Source organism: Lontra canadensis, unplaced genomic scaffold, assembly GCF_010015895.1.
Source record: "Lontra canadensis isolate GAN:19392208 unplaced genomic scaffold, GSC_riverotter_1.0 scaffold14, whole genome shotgun sequence".
Lineage (NCBI taxonomy): Eukaryota > Metazoa > Chordata > Mammalia > Carnivora > Mustelidae > Lontra > Lontra canadensis.
The window spans coordinates 5,607,324-5,624,896 of NW_022631008.1; the positions used below are offsets into that span (position 1 = coordinate 5,607,324).

At 35.0% G+C, this 17,573-nt stretch overlaps 1 protein-coding gene across 3 annotated transcripts in view; it reads left to right on the top strand.

The window, feature by feature from the left end:
- Window positions 1-17,573, top strand: part of ZNF292 (zinc finger protein 292) — a 91,270-nt gene that overhangs the window by 50,790 nt on the left and 22,907 nt on the right. For 2 of the 3 annotated variants that reach the window (XM_032858070.1, XM_032858071.1), the window contains one exon: window positions 15,021-15,223. In XM_032858070.1, the coding sequence (XP_032713961.1) occupies window positions 15,021-15,223 (203 nt within the window). Of the gene's footprint in view, window positions 1-3,783; window positions 3,807-15,020; window positions 15,224-17,573 lie in introns of those variants that run through there. The other variant, XM_032858072.1, reaches the window with a different exon arrangement.

Here is a 17,573-nt window from a genome sequence, read left to right on the forward strand (position 1 = left end):
AGTCTTCTGCCTCTAAGATTAGTACTCTTTCTCAACAGCTTATCACTCCATTTTATTTTATTCTATTTTGTTGTTATTTTATGAGCTTGGGTAATAAAGATCCCAGTTAAACTCAACTGGCAGATACCCTGTTGGAAGTAGATGGTTAAATCATGAGTAATATGTGTAAACGCTTAATGTTCAGAGCTCAAAAATTTTATATACCATGAAGAAGAGCATAGTTACTGTCTTTGGTACTTTTCTTGAAATTACTTAGGAAAGTGCCCAGATTTCACCCAAACTTTTCCCAAGGTATTTAACTGAAGAAGTAAATAAACTTCTTTTGTTTATTGCTGCTTTACTTGTTGATGGATGGCAAACTTTAGGTATTTTGCTGTGTGGTAGCAAATTGTGAAGGCTCTGAGAAAGAAGTTAGGTCTGTTGCTTGTGAAGTCTTCTGGTACATTGATACCTTCCAGCCAATCCCCAAACTTCTCCTCAAGCTGGTTTTTCCTACCTGGCTCCCCTCTTAAAATTTCTCTGTGCTTTCCTGATAGTTCTAGCAATGTTACCTGTTTCTTAATTTTCACAGGCAAATTATTTTTAGTACCCCCTTCCATGGTAGATATCCACAGTATTCTCACAGTATTAGAGTATTCTCAAGACTTTGGAGAAATGGGGACTGGACTCTCATTATTTAAATTAATAATAAGAACAACATTTAAAATTGAGAATCTTGGATTTTTTTTGCCTTTGGCATATTAGTTACATTCCCAGTATACTAATACCACTAAGATTTTGTTCTTATAATCAAATTATACTTTCTAATCTATTCAGCTTTTAGATATACTGGATATCATACATTACTACTAATATCAGATTACATTGTATAGTTCCTAACAGTTTGAAATGTGCTTTTATATTCATGGTTTCATTTAACCTTGATGATCCTGTGAAAAAGGTAGGATCTTTATTATCCCTGTTTTACAGATGAGAAAATGGAGGCTCAGAAAGATTGGTTGTCTTTTCAGTATTACATTGCCAGTGTTGTGAGGCAGAGCCAGGAATTGAAGTCAGGACCTCTCTTCATTTAAATCATGCCCTGTTGCACCTAGCCTAATAAAATTGCACCTAGCTTAAATAACTAACTCCTTTTTTCTGTTGTCAATTTCTGAAGAGCATTTTTGCTGAGCTCACACATTACACTAAAACAGGAAAATGGAACCTTTACCTTAGCAGAGATTTAAAATTTATTTTAAAAGAATATGTACTCCATTTCCTTACTTGCTTAAATGTGCCTAACATCATTTCTGTTAGCAAAGTCTCTGCCCATCTCTGCTGCTTTATTTCTTGTTCTTTGCCTGACATAGCTACTAGAGTAATTTGGATTATTCAACCAAGAGGAATTTCTTAAAATAGCAGTGGATTGTAGGTAGCCAGACTTTAATACAACTAAGTGAAGCAGTCAGATGTTAAATGACAGATTTTGCAGCCATAATCTTTACTTGGTTCTCTGTTATTTAGAATGTCTCTTTGATGGGAGTCATTTTATGGATAATCACAGAAGCTAGAAGTGTATGTTGAAAAAGTTGAAGGAATTACCATTTTACACAAAATATTAATTAATTTACATTATCAAACTTGATGATTCAGAAGGATGGGGAACTTTTAGCTTTAAATACCCAGTCTCTTAGTTTAACTTAACTACAGCAAGTTTGAAGAGAACTAGAGCTTAGAGAATAATACATCTCAGGAGGCTATGCTCATTACTTTGTTTATAGTGAACCCTTTGGAGGTTTGATGTAGTATTTGAACAGTAATCTACCTAATTGTGATTTCTTTTAAAATATTTATTTATTTCTCAGAGAGAGGGGGGGGAGCAAGTGAGTGCACAAGCAGGCAGAGTGGCATCCAGAGACAGAGAGAGAAGCAGGTTCCCTGCTGAGCAAGGAGCCGGATGTGGGACTTGATTCCAGGGCTCTGGGATCATGACCTGGGCCGAAGGCAGCGGCTTAACTGACTGAGCCATCCAGGCGTCCCAGAATTTTTTTTTTTTTTTAATTGACTAAATTTGGACTCACTAAAACCCAGCTAATCCAAGAAATGCTCTTCGATTTGGGGGATTGAGGGTGGGTGGAAATGCTGGTTTCACTATTAAGGTTTTAGCATCCTAGAATAAAGTAACTCTAATAAAAATTTACACAATTCAAGTAGGTGCCCTTTGAATTTCATAGGAACTTTAAGCTTACATATTACTTTTATCTTTCTTTGGTCATAATCTCAGGATTGGAAAGACAATGAATGCCAATTTTATTTTTTAACCCAATTTTAACTGCCTTCTAAATATCACTGACAAATAAATTGGCCTTCTCTCTTTATTTATTTATTTATTTTTTAAGATTTTATTTATTTGACAGACAAAAAGACAGGGAACACAAAGCAGGGGCAGTGGAAGAGGGAGAAGCAGGCTCCTTCTGAGTGGGGAGCCCGATGTGGGGCTCAGTTTCAGGACCCTGGGATCATGACCTGAGCTAAAGGCAGATGCCTAACGACTGAGCCGCCCAGGCACCCCAGTTGGCCTTCTCTTAAACACCAGTTTATTTGCTAGAGAGATGGTTTGCTGCGTAGTTCAGTCTGTTCTTAACCTGTGATTCTTCACTATAAAAATTGTGAAAACTGCATTCTTAGAATTCCATCTTTTGGATCTAGTACCCCTAGAGCCATGCCAAACAAAGTGTAAGTCCCTCTTTCATGCCATAGCAAGGTTTTTTAAATGCATTTTTTGGATCTCTTTAATATGTAATTCTCAGAACTTAATGTGTACCCTGAATATGATCTGGCTGACTTTGAGGTCATTGGTTCTCTGATTTTTCATTCTGACAATTTATATTTCTAGTGTGACTTAAGATGACTTTAAATTTTTTGGGTAGCCATATCATTCTCACAAGTCCGTGAAATTACTAATCACACAAAAAATTTTAAAAATAAACAGTACCCTTAAATTACCAGCTACATTTTTATACTTTCCTTTGTCACACGAAGCATCGCTTTTTCCCCCCTGCTTAATTTCAGTGTTAGGTTCATTTTCTGTTTGCAACTTTTCAGCCTTGATTTTATTATTCAAGGTGTTTGCCCTTACCAGTTGCCTCTTGTTAACATATATTCTTTTGGCATCCAGGTCCTTGAAAATAACCATAAAATGGTCATGTCCAGAAATCTAGCTCCTCAGATACTTAATAGAAATCTTCTTCTTAATCAATACTCTGATTATGGTTGTTTGATAAAATACGCCTGTTTTTCCTTGTGTCTGCTCCATGATTTTACTTTTTTGTATATAAGGATTTGATGAAAGACCCTAACACCATAACAAGTATTTGGCTAGAGTTCTTTTTTTTTTTTTTTTTCCCTTTTTTTTTTTTTCTTGCTAGAGTTCTTTTAGGCAGTAATGTTTAATACTGAGGTTAAGATGAGCTAATTTATAATTTTTTAAACTTTTTATTTTAGAATAGTTTTAGAATTATAGAAAAATTGTGAGGAGTTCACCTATACCCCACTACCAATTTTCTTTACTCTTCGTATCTTGTATTAGTATGATACATTTGTCACAGTTAATAGACCAGTATTTATACTTTGTTATTAACTAACTTCCATACTTTATTCAGAGTTCCTTAGTTTTTACCTAATGTCCTTTTTCTGTTCCAGGATCCCATCCAGGATACCACATTACATTTAGTCGTCATGTCTTCTTAGGCTCCTCTTGGCTGTGACAATTTTTCAGACTTTCCTTGTTTTTGATGACCTTGACAGTTTTGAGGAATACTGGTCAGGTATTTTGTAGAATGTCCCTTAACTGGGAGTTGTCTGATGTTGCTCTCATGATTAGAACTGGACTTATGGATTTGGGGAGGAAGATCACAGAGGTAAAATGCCATTGTTATCACATCATATCAAGGGTACATACTGTCCACATGACTTCTCATTGTTGATACTAACCTTGATCACCTGTCTGAGGTAGTGTGTTTGTCAGGTTTCTCCACTTTAAAGTTACTCTTTTTCTCCCTTTTTATACCATACTCTTTGGAGGGAAGTTACTATATGCAGCCCACACTTAAGTGGTGAAATTTAAGCTCCACATCCTGGGGGGGGGGCAGTATCTACACAGATTATTGGAATTTACACAGCTTTATCTTTCTCCCATTCATTTGTTTATATCAATATGGACTAATGAATATTAATTTTATACTTTGGTCATAATCCAGTATTATTTTACTTTGTTACTCAAATTGTCCCAGCTTTGGCCATTGGGAATCCTCTTATTTATTAATTTCTGTGTCCCTTTGATATACCCCTGTCATTATGGGTTGAGTACTCTCTTGCTTTCTGGCACTGTAAGGTGCTCCAACTTACTTTACATATTTCCTGTCCCAGTCCTAGAATCAGCTGTTTTTTTTCAAGGAGCCGTTACTCTTTTTTCTTGGAGAACAGTAATAGAAACCAAGACCTGATAACTGGGTGTGTTTATTGCTACTGAAATGATGTTGTTTCTAGGGTGTCATTACTTCTAGGTCCTCTCAACAGACAAAGCAAATTATATGTAGGTATACTAATCTGTGTGTAGACACATCTGTAACTATTTCCATATGTAACCAGATGTATTTACATCAGACTAAATAGGAGGGTCCATACTGATACCTTTCTTCCACTAATCCATACCAAAAGGATCACTGTAGTCTTTTCTTTTTGCTTATCTGTAACCTCTCACTTCAACAGACTGTCCTATAATTGGAATCATGCACTAATAGTCTTTTCAGACTGACCTTTTACCATTGGCTATCTATATACTTAATCAGTATTAGTGTACATGTGTAGTGATTTCAGAATTGATAACATACCTTTGTGGAAAACAACTTTACTGATTAGAATATAATGCTTACGTACAATTTCTCTTGCCATTTTTCTTATAGACTCCACTCATTCAAAGATAGTTAGGCAGGCACTTTAGTTCCCTACCTCTTTCAGTGAAGTTCTTTCATAACATTTGTAACACAGTTAGGTTTTTTATCCCCTGTATTCATTTCATCCTGGGCTTCCCCAACATCCTAAATATTTTTTTTAAATTTTCATACCTTAAGATTTCTTGTTTGTGCTGTAAAGTTCTATAGGCTTTGACAAATGCATAGTATATACATGTATCCACCATTACAATATCATACAGAATTGTTTCACTACCATACATTTAAAAAAAAAAAATCAACTATCTTCACCCACTGAATGCTCTTCTAAACACTCGATAACTACTGATTTGTTTACCATCTCTGTAATTTTGGCTTTTTGAGAATGTCATATAATTATAGCCTTTGGTCTAGCTTCTTTTACTTGGCATATGCATTTAACATTCATCTATGTCTTGAATACCTTAATGGCTCATTCCTTTTTATTGCTGAATTGTATACCATATTATGTGTGGTATGACTGTACCAGTTTCTTCATTTACCTATTAAAAGACATCTTGTTTACTACCATTGCTGTTTATGAATAAAGCTACTGTAAACATTCGCATGCAAGATATTGGGCAGACATAAGTTTCATATGAATTGGGTAGATACTAGGGGTAAGATTGTTAGATCATGGGGCGCCTGGGTGGCTCACCTGTTAAGTGTCTGCCTTTGGCTCAGGTCGTGATCCCAGGGTTCTGAGATCAAGCCCTACATTAGGCTCCCTGCTCAGCAGGAGCCTGCTTCTCCCTCTCTCACTCCCCCTGCTTGTGTTTCCTCTCTTGCTGTCTGTCTCTCCTTCAAATAAATAAGTAAATAAAATCTTAAAAAAAAAAAAAAAAGATTGCTAGATCATATGGTAAGACTATGTCTTGCTTTGTAAGAAACTGCCGAACTGTTTTCTAAAGTGGCTATACCATTCTGTATTCTCACCATCAGTGAATGAGAATTCCTGTTGCTCCAGACCCTCATTTGTAATTGGGATTACCTATTTTGGGAATTTTACCCATTCTAATAGGACTGTAGTAATACTACATTTTTGTTTCAATTAGCATTTCTGTAATGACATCAGATACTGAACATTTTCATATGCGTATTTGCCATCTGTGTATCATTGATGAGCATCCCTTTAGTTTTTTTTTTCCTTATTTTTAATCAGTTAGTTTGTTTTTGTATTGTTATAACAATTCTTAGTATATTTTGGATACGAGTTCTTTATTAGATACGAGTTTTGCAAATAAGTTCTTTCAGTCTGTGGCTGATGCTTTTTCTTAACAGTGTCTTTCACAGAGAAGAAATTTTAAAATTCTAATGAAGTTCACCTTACACGAATTTTTCCATTTGTGGATTGATCATGCTTTTGGTGTTTTACCCGAAAACTCATTACCACGGGACGCCTGGGTGGCTTAGTTGGTTAAGCTGCCTTCTGCTCAGGTCATGATCCCAGGGTCCTGGGATCAAGTCCTGCTTCAGGCTCCTTGCTCAGTGGAGAGCCAGCTTCTCCTCCCTCTTCCTGCTGCTCTGCCTACTTGTGCTCTCTGTCAAATAAATAAATAAAATCTTAAAAAAAAAATCCATACAAAAAAAAGTAAAATGACTGGTATTTGGTATTACCAAATCTAGAGTTCTATAGATTTCTCTCAAAGAAGTTTTATAATTTCACATTTAACATTTGGGTCTTCAGTACATATTGAGATAATTTTTGTGACAAGTGTAACCTAGTTTATGTTTAGTGAATCTGTCTTGGCTCTTAACACTCAAATATCTTCTGAACAATGACAGGCCATGTTTTTAATATGATTAATTTTGAAATTTATTAAGGATTATATGTATTGCTTAGCCCCATTTTGAAAATTACTTTTTCTCATCTATTTTCCTTTGTTCCATTGTTCCGCCCTTTTAAATCCAAAGCTTATTAACAGAACCACCATTAGAGGAATTCTTTTTCTCTGTCATCATAAATAATACTAGTCAAACCCAAATAGTCTTTCTCCAGAAGTCACCCACCTCTGCCAATTTGATTGTTCTCAGCATTTTTGGTAAGCTAGGGATCATTTTGGATTCTAGCCTTAGTAACATTTTGCATAGGTTAGTACCAGCATAGGCTAGTACCAGGTCTGTAACACTTACAGTATGTGCATCATTAGTCCTAAGCCTGCTTTCCATTTTGTACATGTCATCATTTTATAATCTAAACTCTGAGAGTGCCCTATTACAGTCACACTGAATTCCTTCAGACCTGTCCTTTATGCTTCTATATTGGGATATTTTGCAATTTCACAAATCACATTTTTGTTAGCTTGCCAGTCCTTTCTTAATCTTAAGCTGCAGTTCCCCCCCACCCAGCCCCTTCTTTTTCAAAGGAAATTTCTAAAGCTTAAGCTTTACCACAGTACTTAAAAATCCTTAAGAATTTTGTGAGAAAATAAGTCTTTATTTCAGTAACAAACTTTACATTTAAAAGTGAAGGTGGAAAAATTGTTCCCTGGTTTATCAGATGTTAGCATGAGTAAGATGTAATATTTTGAAAGGAGGGAAGATGGGAGGAGAGAGCAGGTGATAACTCATACTTCCCAGGTAGATAGGATGAGGTCAGATCTGATTACATGGAGCTGCATTCACTCTGATACTTCTGGTATATTTTTCGTGTGTGTATGTATAGCTTTACATGTCTATACAGAGAATGCCAGAAGAGGTGACTCTGAAAATTAGATTTAAATCTGTTAACAGTTTCTTTGTGTTAGGACATTCCTTACAGAAAGTCACTAAAAAGAGTACCTTAAAGACTATATTAAGTACTTTTAGAAATACAGTTGGCCTGACTTGTTTCTCTTTAGTTTTGTGTAGTTTTTATTTCTTTTTTCTTTTCTCTCTTTCTCTCTCTGTTTCTTTCTTGTTGTTTGATTCCCCTCCCCCCCCTTTTTTTTTTTGCCTTACCACCTCCTCTCTTCTGTGCCCTTAATTGACCTTGTCTTGGTATAAAAAAATAATTGAATGGAACATTCTAGATTTTATTTTTAAAAATCACTTATAAATTAGACTGCCTTTTACTTATGTATGACCCTTAGATCCTTGAGGATCAGTGACTGGATAGAATTAAGCTGATAGAATTTAACTGTAGAAAACCTATAAAAGTGTTCACTTCCATTTTAGGCTGATGACATATTTGTATTTAATATTAATTATATTCTTATATAATTAAATATAAATGTAGTGACCCCCAAATTTTCATTTTTACTGAAAATGTTTTTAAAATACACTCACTGGTTTCTTGAAACATCTTGAAGCATTCTGTTTTAATGAGTGTATTTTATAATAAAGTTAATGGATAAATATGTCAACTTAATTAAATTCAGAACTCATAATGAAATCTTATTTCACATGAAAATTTTAGTGTTGCATACTAACTGGGTTTATCTGTGGCATGGAATTTTTTTTAGTCTTTAAAAATTCTTTTTGTTTTTTTTAAGATTTTACTTCTTTGAGAAACAGTAAGAGAGTTGGAGTTGGGGGTTGAGAGAGGAGGCAGAAGCAGACTCCCCACTGACCAGAGAGCCCAATGCAGGTGGATCCAGGGACTCCAGAATCATGACCTGAGCTGAAGACAGTCGCTTAACCCAACTGAACCACCCAAGCACCCCTGGTCTATAAAAATTCTGTTTTATAGCAACTATGTCAAAAAATCAGTTATAATCATAAAGTTTTACCATAATGAAGTAATGACCATAAAGTTTCAGATTTAACGAAAAAGCAAGCAACTTGATTTAAGAAATACTGAAATCTTTTTTTTTTTTTTTTAAGATTTTATTTATTTGACAGAGATCACAAGTAGACGGAGAGGCAGGCAGAGAGAGAGAGAGAGGGAAGCAGGCTCCCCGCAGAGCAGAGAGCCCGATGCGGGACTCGATCCCAGGACCCTGAGATCATGACCTGAGCCGAAGGCAGTGGCTTAACCCACTGAGCCACCCAGGCGCCCCAAGAAATACTGAAATCTTTTAAGTAAAAACTTCTATTTCTTATAAATAATACTCCCTCAAGAAAGAGTGAGTGGTAGGGTAAAGATTAAGACTATCCCTAATTGGTAATTTGGACTCTGAAATAGGGATACCTAGAGGAGTGCTTCTCAGTCTTGTCTGTGTTTAAATTCCCTAGAGAGTTTTTAGGCATTTCAGTGCTGGAGGCCTGCCTCAGCTCAGAGTCTCTGGGTCTGAGCCCCAGACATCAGTGCTTTTTTAGAAGATCAACATAATTGTGCAGCCATGGTTAAGAACCACTTAAGTACATCTTGAAGTGTTGTGTTTTTATTATATTTCTAAGTTTGGATATTTGTAACAGTGCTGCATTGATTTATTTTTAACTGTGGTAAAAAAAAAAAACACAACAAAATGTACTATTTCATCATTTTTAATTGTGTAGTTCAATATTGTTAAGTATATTCATATAGTTGTAAAACATATCTCCAGAACTTTTCATCTTGCAAAACTAAAACTCTGTAACTTTTTTTTTTTTACTAAGAGAGATTACACATGAGTAGTAGTAGGAGGGGTTAGAGGGTGGTCAGTAGATGACCTGCTGAGCATTGAGCCTGACTTGGGCCTTAGTCTCAGGACCCCAGGATCATGACCTGAGCTGATGTCAGACACTTAACTAAGCCACCCAGGCTTCCCAATAATTTCTTTAAAAATCTGTAACAATTTAATATCAGCTCCCTCTACCGCACCTCTCCCGGTCCCTGGTTAACCACTGTTTTACTTTTGGTGTCTGTGCTTTGATTACTTTAGTTACCTTTGTAAGTAGAATTATATCGTATTCACCTTTTTGTGACTGGCTTATTTAACTTAGCATGAAGTTCTCAAGGATCATCCATGTTGTAGCATGTCCCAGGATTTTTTCCTTTTTAAGAGTGAATAATAGCCCATTGCATGGATATACCACATTTTGTTTATTCATCTGTTGGTGGACATTGGGATTACTTCCTCTTCTTGGTCTTGTGAATAGCACTGCTATGAACATGGGGGGGCATATGCATATCACTTGAAGACCCTCCTTTCAGTTTTTTTTGTCTACATACCCAGAAGTGCAATAGCTGGATCATATGGTAGGTAGTTCTGTTTTTAACTTTGACGAGCTTCCAGATTGTTTTCCATAGAAATTGTACCATTTTACAGTCCCTTCAGTAGCGCACAAAGGTTCCAATCTCTCCATATCTTCACCAGCAGTATTTTCTGGGTTTGTTGGTTTGTTTGTTTGTTTTTAATAGTAATTATTCTGATGGGTATGAGGCAATACCACATTGTAGTTTTGATTTGCATGTCTCTGATGATTAGTTAGGTACATTTTCATGTGTTTGTTGGGCTTTGTATGTCATCTGTGGAGAAATGTCTGTTTAAGTCCTTTACCCACTTTGTAATAGGATTATTTGATTTTTTTATTGTTGAGTTGCAAGAATTCTATATATATTCTGGATATTAACCCCTTATCAGATACATGATTTGCAAATATTTTCTTGCATTATGTAGGTTGCCTTTTCACTCTGTTGATTCTTTTGATGCATAAAAAAAATTAGGTTTGATGTAGTTGCAGTTGTTTGTTTTTGTTGTCTATACTTTGGTGTCATATCCAGTAAATCCTTGCCAAGCCCAATGTCTTCAAGCTTATCCCCTTTGTTTTCTTCTAGGGGTCTTATAGTTTTGGGTCTTACATTAGTATCTTTAATCCATTTTGAGTTACATAGTAATTGTCCAGCTTCATTCTTTTGCAGTGGACATGAGTTTTCCCAGCACTGTTTGTTGAAGAGACTGTCCATTTCTCACTGAGTGATCTTGGCACTCTGGTTAAAGATCATTTGGCCATGTCTGTGAAGGTTTGTTTTTGGCCTTTTTGCTCAGTTGCATTGCCTATATGCCTATATGTCTGTTGTTATGGTAGTACCACACTGTTTAGATTACTGTAGCTTTATAAATTATTTTGAAGTGAGGAAGTGTGACACTTCAAACTTTGTTCTTTTTCAAAATTGTTTTGGCTTTTGGGAGTCCCTTGAGATTTCATACGAATTTTAGGATGAATTTTTCTCTCTCTGCAAAAAATTATTGCGATTTGAGAGGAATTGTATTGAAATCTAGAAAATTTTGATAGCTGGACATCTTAACAATATTAAGTCTTTGAATCTACAAACATGGGGGCACCTGGGTGGCTCAGTAGGTTAAGCCTCTGCCTTCGGCTCAGGTCATGATCTCAGGGTCTTGGGATCGAGGCCTGCATCGGGCTCTCTGCTCAGCAGGGAGCCTGCTTCCCTCTCTCTCTCTGCCTGCCTCTCTGCCTACTTGTGATCTCTGTCAGATAAACAAATAAAAAAATATTTGAATCTACAAACATGGGGATCTTTCTACTTGCGTCTTTAATTTCTTTCAGCCATGTTTTGTAGATTTCAGGGTATGTCTTTCACCTTCTTCGTTAGGTTTATTCCTAAGTATTTTACTTTTTATTGATACTGCAAATGGAATTGTTTTCTTAATTTCCTTTTTAGGTTCATTGTTAGTATATAAAAATGCTACTTGTTTTTGTATTTTAATTTTTGAATCCTATAACTTGGCTAAAGTCATTCTAATTGTTTGTTTGTTTTGTTGAATTCTTAGGGTTTCCTACATAAAAGATGATGTCATCTGTAGTCAGATTATTTTACTTCTTCCTTTCCAATTTGGATGCCTTTTCTTTTTTTTTTTTTTTCCCTTGCCCAAATACTAAATTGTTTTTAATAGAAAATACAAACTATTTTTTAAAAAGGAGTAGTTGATGCAGATTCAGGTAGGCCATGGTGAAAAGTTCAGAATCTACTCTTTGAAGTCAGAGGGAAAAGCATTGGAGCATTTTAATCTGAGAGAAGATGTGATGTTGTAAGAGTGGATGCAGAAAACTAGCAGAGTGGTACAAAGTGGTCTGATGGATAAATGACAGGCTGGGAGGAATGGATGAATGGCAGGAGTAGAGATGGAGAAAAGTGAATGGGATGGAGTATTTAGGCATTAGAAGTGACAGAGTTAGGTGGTAGATTGGATGTGTGGGTGAGAAGAAGTCACAAGAGAGCATTTTTAAGGCCACTGTTAGGTTCTTGGCTTGAACATGACTAAGTGAATTGAGATAATAGATACTGTGCTATAGAGATGTCTGTATGCAGTTTGAGATGCTTGCTAAATAGCTGGTTCAGAGATGGTACAGAGGAGATTGCGTGCAAATCTGGCCATGGAAATACATGCCCAGTAAATAAATTGACTCCACTTTGAAGGAAGTCCAGGACCTAGTTAGTCTAAGCTTTGGTGCATAGGACATGTTCATTGAATATTTGTGTAATGATCGGTCACAAAAATTGAATTTAGATATTGTAGTATGTTTAAAGCTAATTATCTTTAATGTAGAAACTAGTACTTTTCAATACTATGTAAGTGACATTCTATGAGAAGAAGCCATTCTTTCTTAATTGAACTGGCTAAATTAAATTGAACTGGCTAAATTACTGATTTACATTGTCATTTTATGTCATCCAGCTCTCTTGATAGACTTTAATGTGGTAAAACCTGTGTTTCTGTTCAAGTGCATAAATAGAGAAAATAGATTAAAAGGTTGCACACAAGTAAAATTCAGGATATTTTTATTTTTCTGGGATGGGAGTGGGAAAATTAGGGTAGGGAATGAGGTATAATGCACTAGCTACTCAGGGATAAATATAAAACTTTTTTCATAAGTCTAGCAAGCCCAAAAACAGGTAGTCTTTGATGTGATATTAAAACACTGTAAGAAAAAGCATGTCCTGGATTGGAGAGAAGTAGAGAAAGATAGAAGGAATGGGAAATGGAAAGCAGTGAAGGAGAAATGAAAAAAAGGCCAGGGAGAGTAAGCATTCAGCAGGTTCTGAATTGAGTATTAGAATGTAATCTACTTTTGATCCATTTGAATCCCGAGCTTCAGAATACATGATTAGTTTCCTTTAAAAGTTAATGCTACTTCACAGCTCTTGACTGCTTTAAGTGCCATTCTAATCCGAAGTAGACACACTTAATGTGAATATGTTCTTCTTATCCCACCACTGTATTAAGCTGGAAGTCAGAAGACCCATTATTCCGGTCCTGGTTCTGTCATTAACTGGCTTTATGACCCTATGAAGTTAACTTACTTTCTTTGAGCCTCAGTTTACTCATCTGCCAAATGATGGAGCTGGACAAAATGATCTGTAAAGTCCCTTCTGCTCTAAGATTCTATATTTCTTTGGAATGAATCAGTTTTCCCCTAAGTGTGGCAGTGGTTTCCCATCATTAGAAAAATAAAAGTCTATGTTTTTGAAATTTTATGTTAGCATATATTCTCCTGTATATTAGCACAGAAATTATTTTGCACAATCTGTCACTCTAATTTATATGTTGCTATTTGAGATTTTTAGGGACTATTTGAGATTCTATTCAGTGTCATCAGCTTTATTAAATACTTGCCACCTTTAAATCATTTCTTTGCCACAATCCTCAGAATTTGTTGATTATGAATTCTAGTGGGAATATTTTAAGTAATTCTTAGACTTTTTATTGCTGGGTTTTTCCCTTTGAGAGAATTGTATTAGGAAAGTAAAGTTGCTTTTTAAGTCTATGACTTATTTATGGCCAAAACTTTAACTTCTTTTTTTCTCAAGTTTTCATTTAGAATCTTTCTTGGTTTTGATTTGACAGTGAACTGAAGGGTGAAATGAGACTTGTGATATAATTGTGCAAGGGGGATCATGTGATACTAAAAAAGAAAAGTTAATAACCTGTATATGTAAGACATTACTGTCAGAGGCACCACAGAGTTATGCATTTAGTTTTATTTATCTTTGTTCAGTCTTTATACTTTTTGATTTAATGTGGCAGAGAGTAGAATAAAGTCTGGCAGGTACAAAGGTCTAGACTTCAAGAAAAGGATAGAATTTGGGATCCTGTGTTAAAATACTTATACGTTCATGGTTTTAATACTGAGGAGCCATGATTATACTGTCTCATAGAAGAATCTTTTCACAGTGGAATACGGTGCTGTTAAATCTAAAAAATAAAAGTACGAGCAGGTAGCAAAGGATATTTAAAGAAGGAAGAACATCTCTCACTCTCCATCTTTTAACCTACAAATTACTTACTAGATGTATCTTCCCGTCTGTTCATAAGTAGAGAAGTTGTGTGTTTTATTTAGAGTATTTAAAATTTTATTACTAAAAACCTTCCAAAGGTTTCAGGCTAGCTATCACCAAGTAAATTTTTAAACATGATTTTCTTATTCTTGTAAAGAAAACAGGGAAGAGTTTAAATTTGCACTTGTTAAAATTTAAAGTCTCACTCACAAACACAAAAATAAATTTTATTTGTAGTTGATCGAACAAGCAGTAGGAAATTCAGAATAGAAATGTATTATATGTAAGTGGTTCTTAAGCAAATGTTGAGGTTTACTGGTCGATGTTTTAAAAATTACAAATCTACAGAAATTTCAGTAGACCTCCCCCCCTTCTTTATTTTTCTGTAGATACGTAATTTGTTCTAAAATATCTATTAGACTTCACCTTTGTAAAATAAAAAATACATCAGTATCGAACACAATTTTAGTTGAATCTCATCTAGAATATCCAGTGGTTACCAATGTGAGTGTGTAATGCCCCAACACTGCAGATCTCCAGGAATACAAACTTCTGATATTCAAGAATAAATGCTGTGGGGAAAAGAATTTAGTGTAATTTTAATAGCATGGGCTATTAGAATTCAGTGCAAAATTATTTTTACCATAAAGAAATTAATTCACCTCATTCTAAATGGTACTTTCAGGGGTAAAAATATTTAATGCAACTTTTAAAAGTTAGCAATATAATTTCCTTTTGCTTATAAAGTCAAGTATTTTATAGTAGCATGATAGTTATAAAGAATTGCAAAGCAAAAAAAAAAAAAAAAATTAGTTCCTGTGCTTTAAAAAAGATATTCCGAGTATTTGTATTGCAAATGAATTATTACCAAATGTTAATAATCTATTATGTCTTGTTTTTTAAAGTGAATGAATTTTTAGCTTTTGAGGGTCCCATCTTGTTGGATATGAGAATTAAACATCTAATCAAAACCAATCAGTTAAGTCAAGCAACTGCTCTAGCAAAGCTGTGTTCTGATCATCCAGAGATTGGTACAAAAGGTAGTTTTAAGCAAACTTACCTTGTTTGTCTTTGTACATCATCACCAAATGAAAAGTTAATCGAAGAGGTGAGTATGTTTTCTTTTGTTAGTAATTATTTTTAAAAATGAAGAAGTTAATTTTCAATTAGATTAGAATATCTTTGACTTCTCTTAGATAGTGAGGGACTGTTGTCAATCTTAAATTTTAGTATGCTCTGGGGTAGTGATTCTAAGCAGCTTTTCAGAGTTATATGTAAACTGATTTCATCTAGCTTCTTTTTAAATTGAATCTTTACTGCTAAGGTTAAATTATGGGACGGTGGAGGTGGCTTATTAATTGAGTAGGATGTTTTTGTCAGCAGTTGGACCTTAACTTTAGTTTTACCTGACTTTAGGATACTTGTAGATCTAACTGGCTAATTTAAGTAACTATAGAATTTATATGACTTCCTCCTAAAAATATGTTCTCTGTTTTATACACACGCATGTGCACACACACATGCATAATGTATTCCTAGGGAGAAGTGTACACAAACACACACATATGTATAGATCTTTATCTATATTAAGATCAAATTTTATTTGCATATTTAATGTAAAGTTTTGTTTTCTGTGAGACATACGCTTTTTTTTTTTTTTTTTTTTACTTCTAGTTTGGCATAAAGCATAGTATTCGTGCATTTGTTTTGTACTATAGAATTCTGAGATAGAATCATGGTCCAAATGGGAATTTGAATTTTAGAGAACTCATAATTCCAAAATGAAATTGGAGACAGGGCAGGAAAATTAAAAGTTGCTAAATAAGATACAGGCAATATGTATTTGAATAATTTAGATAAAAAACTATAATGTTTAACAGTGTTGACTGAGCATTTAATGCACACAAGTGTCTTATAGCTCTAATACAAGTATCCTTCAACCTCAGAGCAATAGAGAGGAGAAGAAAATGACTAAAGGACACACTTAAAGATGTGTAACAGGAAGAATTGAGATACAAACCAAGACAAGAGAGCTTGCATTATCAGCTGTGTAGACAGATCCTGTAATCAGTCTGGAAGAAGGATAGTGTCAGACAAAAAGCTGAATGCCTACATGAGGTTAGAGGTGGTAATGGTAGTGATAATTTTGTGAATTTTTTTTTTTTTTTTTTTAAGAAAATGAAGAGGAAAATGGTACGCTTGGACCAAGATTAGAAATAAGGTTATTATGGATGGTGAGGATAATGAGGGTACTGAGAAGAGTGATGTCTGGCAGTTCCTAGGCTAGACAGAGTAGAGCTAAGGGTTATAGCCTAGGAAATTATATCATTAGTTTGGACATATAGAAGATTGAAGTTTTCTTATTAGTTCAGAATAGCTATGTAGACATTAGTTGGCAGACAAAGTTTCTTGAGATAGCTTTTGAATTTTAAGAGGTTTTCTAAAATTCTTAAATTATTGTGTTGCTGCTATATCTTAGATACTTTTTAGCTCCTTAATAAAGCTTTAATTATCAGTTCATTCCTTGCCCTTATGTCAGTCTATCCATCTATCTAATTCTCCCTTCATCAGATTTTTATTAAGTGAATGATGTGTGCTGTCTAAGCCCTGGGAGGGGTTAAATGTAAGTTAAGGCATAAGTCTTGGCCTAAAGAAACTTAACTTCTAATAGGAAACTATCTAAATGTAGGATCGTTAGGTTAGCTCTAAAGTCCCTGCTTGAAGTTGAAGACTACGAATTTGTAATCTGCAGGAAAAATCTGTATTTCTAACTCTTGAATAGTCAAAAGATTTTGTCGAACTGAACTTTAAGTTCCCTTTTGGTTTAATTTTTCAGATTTGAGTAGCAGCAACCTAGCTTGCTCTGGGAGATCCTCAGGAAAATTCTCTGTGAGGGCCTCGGGTATCTCTGATATCCCATAAAATGATTTTTTTTCTTCTTACATTAAACAGGTAGAATTAAGGCATTCCTTGTTTCTAAGCAGAGTTCACCAAAAGTTTCTGTACCCTACTCCAGAAACAACACTAGATCTTAAAGTGCAGAGCAGGACAGGATATGTGTAAGTCTACACATTCCTTGTTAAAAGTCCTCTTTTGCTTAGAGATTGTTTGGTTACTCTTTTATGTTCCTATTACAAAAAATAGAAATTTTCTCTTCATTGTTCCATGTGAAGTGGGTTAAGATTGGCTGTCACCAAGGCCTGTATTTGCCCCAAGGGAAGGTAGTCACTTTGGAACAATTGCCCAAAGATATTGCCCTCTTCATAAGAGGTATGCTCTCTCTCTCACATTCATTTGCTTTTACCTGTCTGGTTCTTAAAAGCATTTGAGTTTTTCAACCCATTCATTAGTGTGTGGTAGGAAGAGATATTGGAGAGAGTCAACTGTGGCCTGAATTCTGTGGTCCTTTTGAGAAAATCCTTGTTCAGGGAAGCCAGTAAGCAAGGAATCCACTAGGA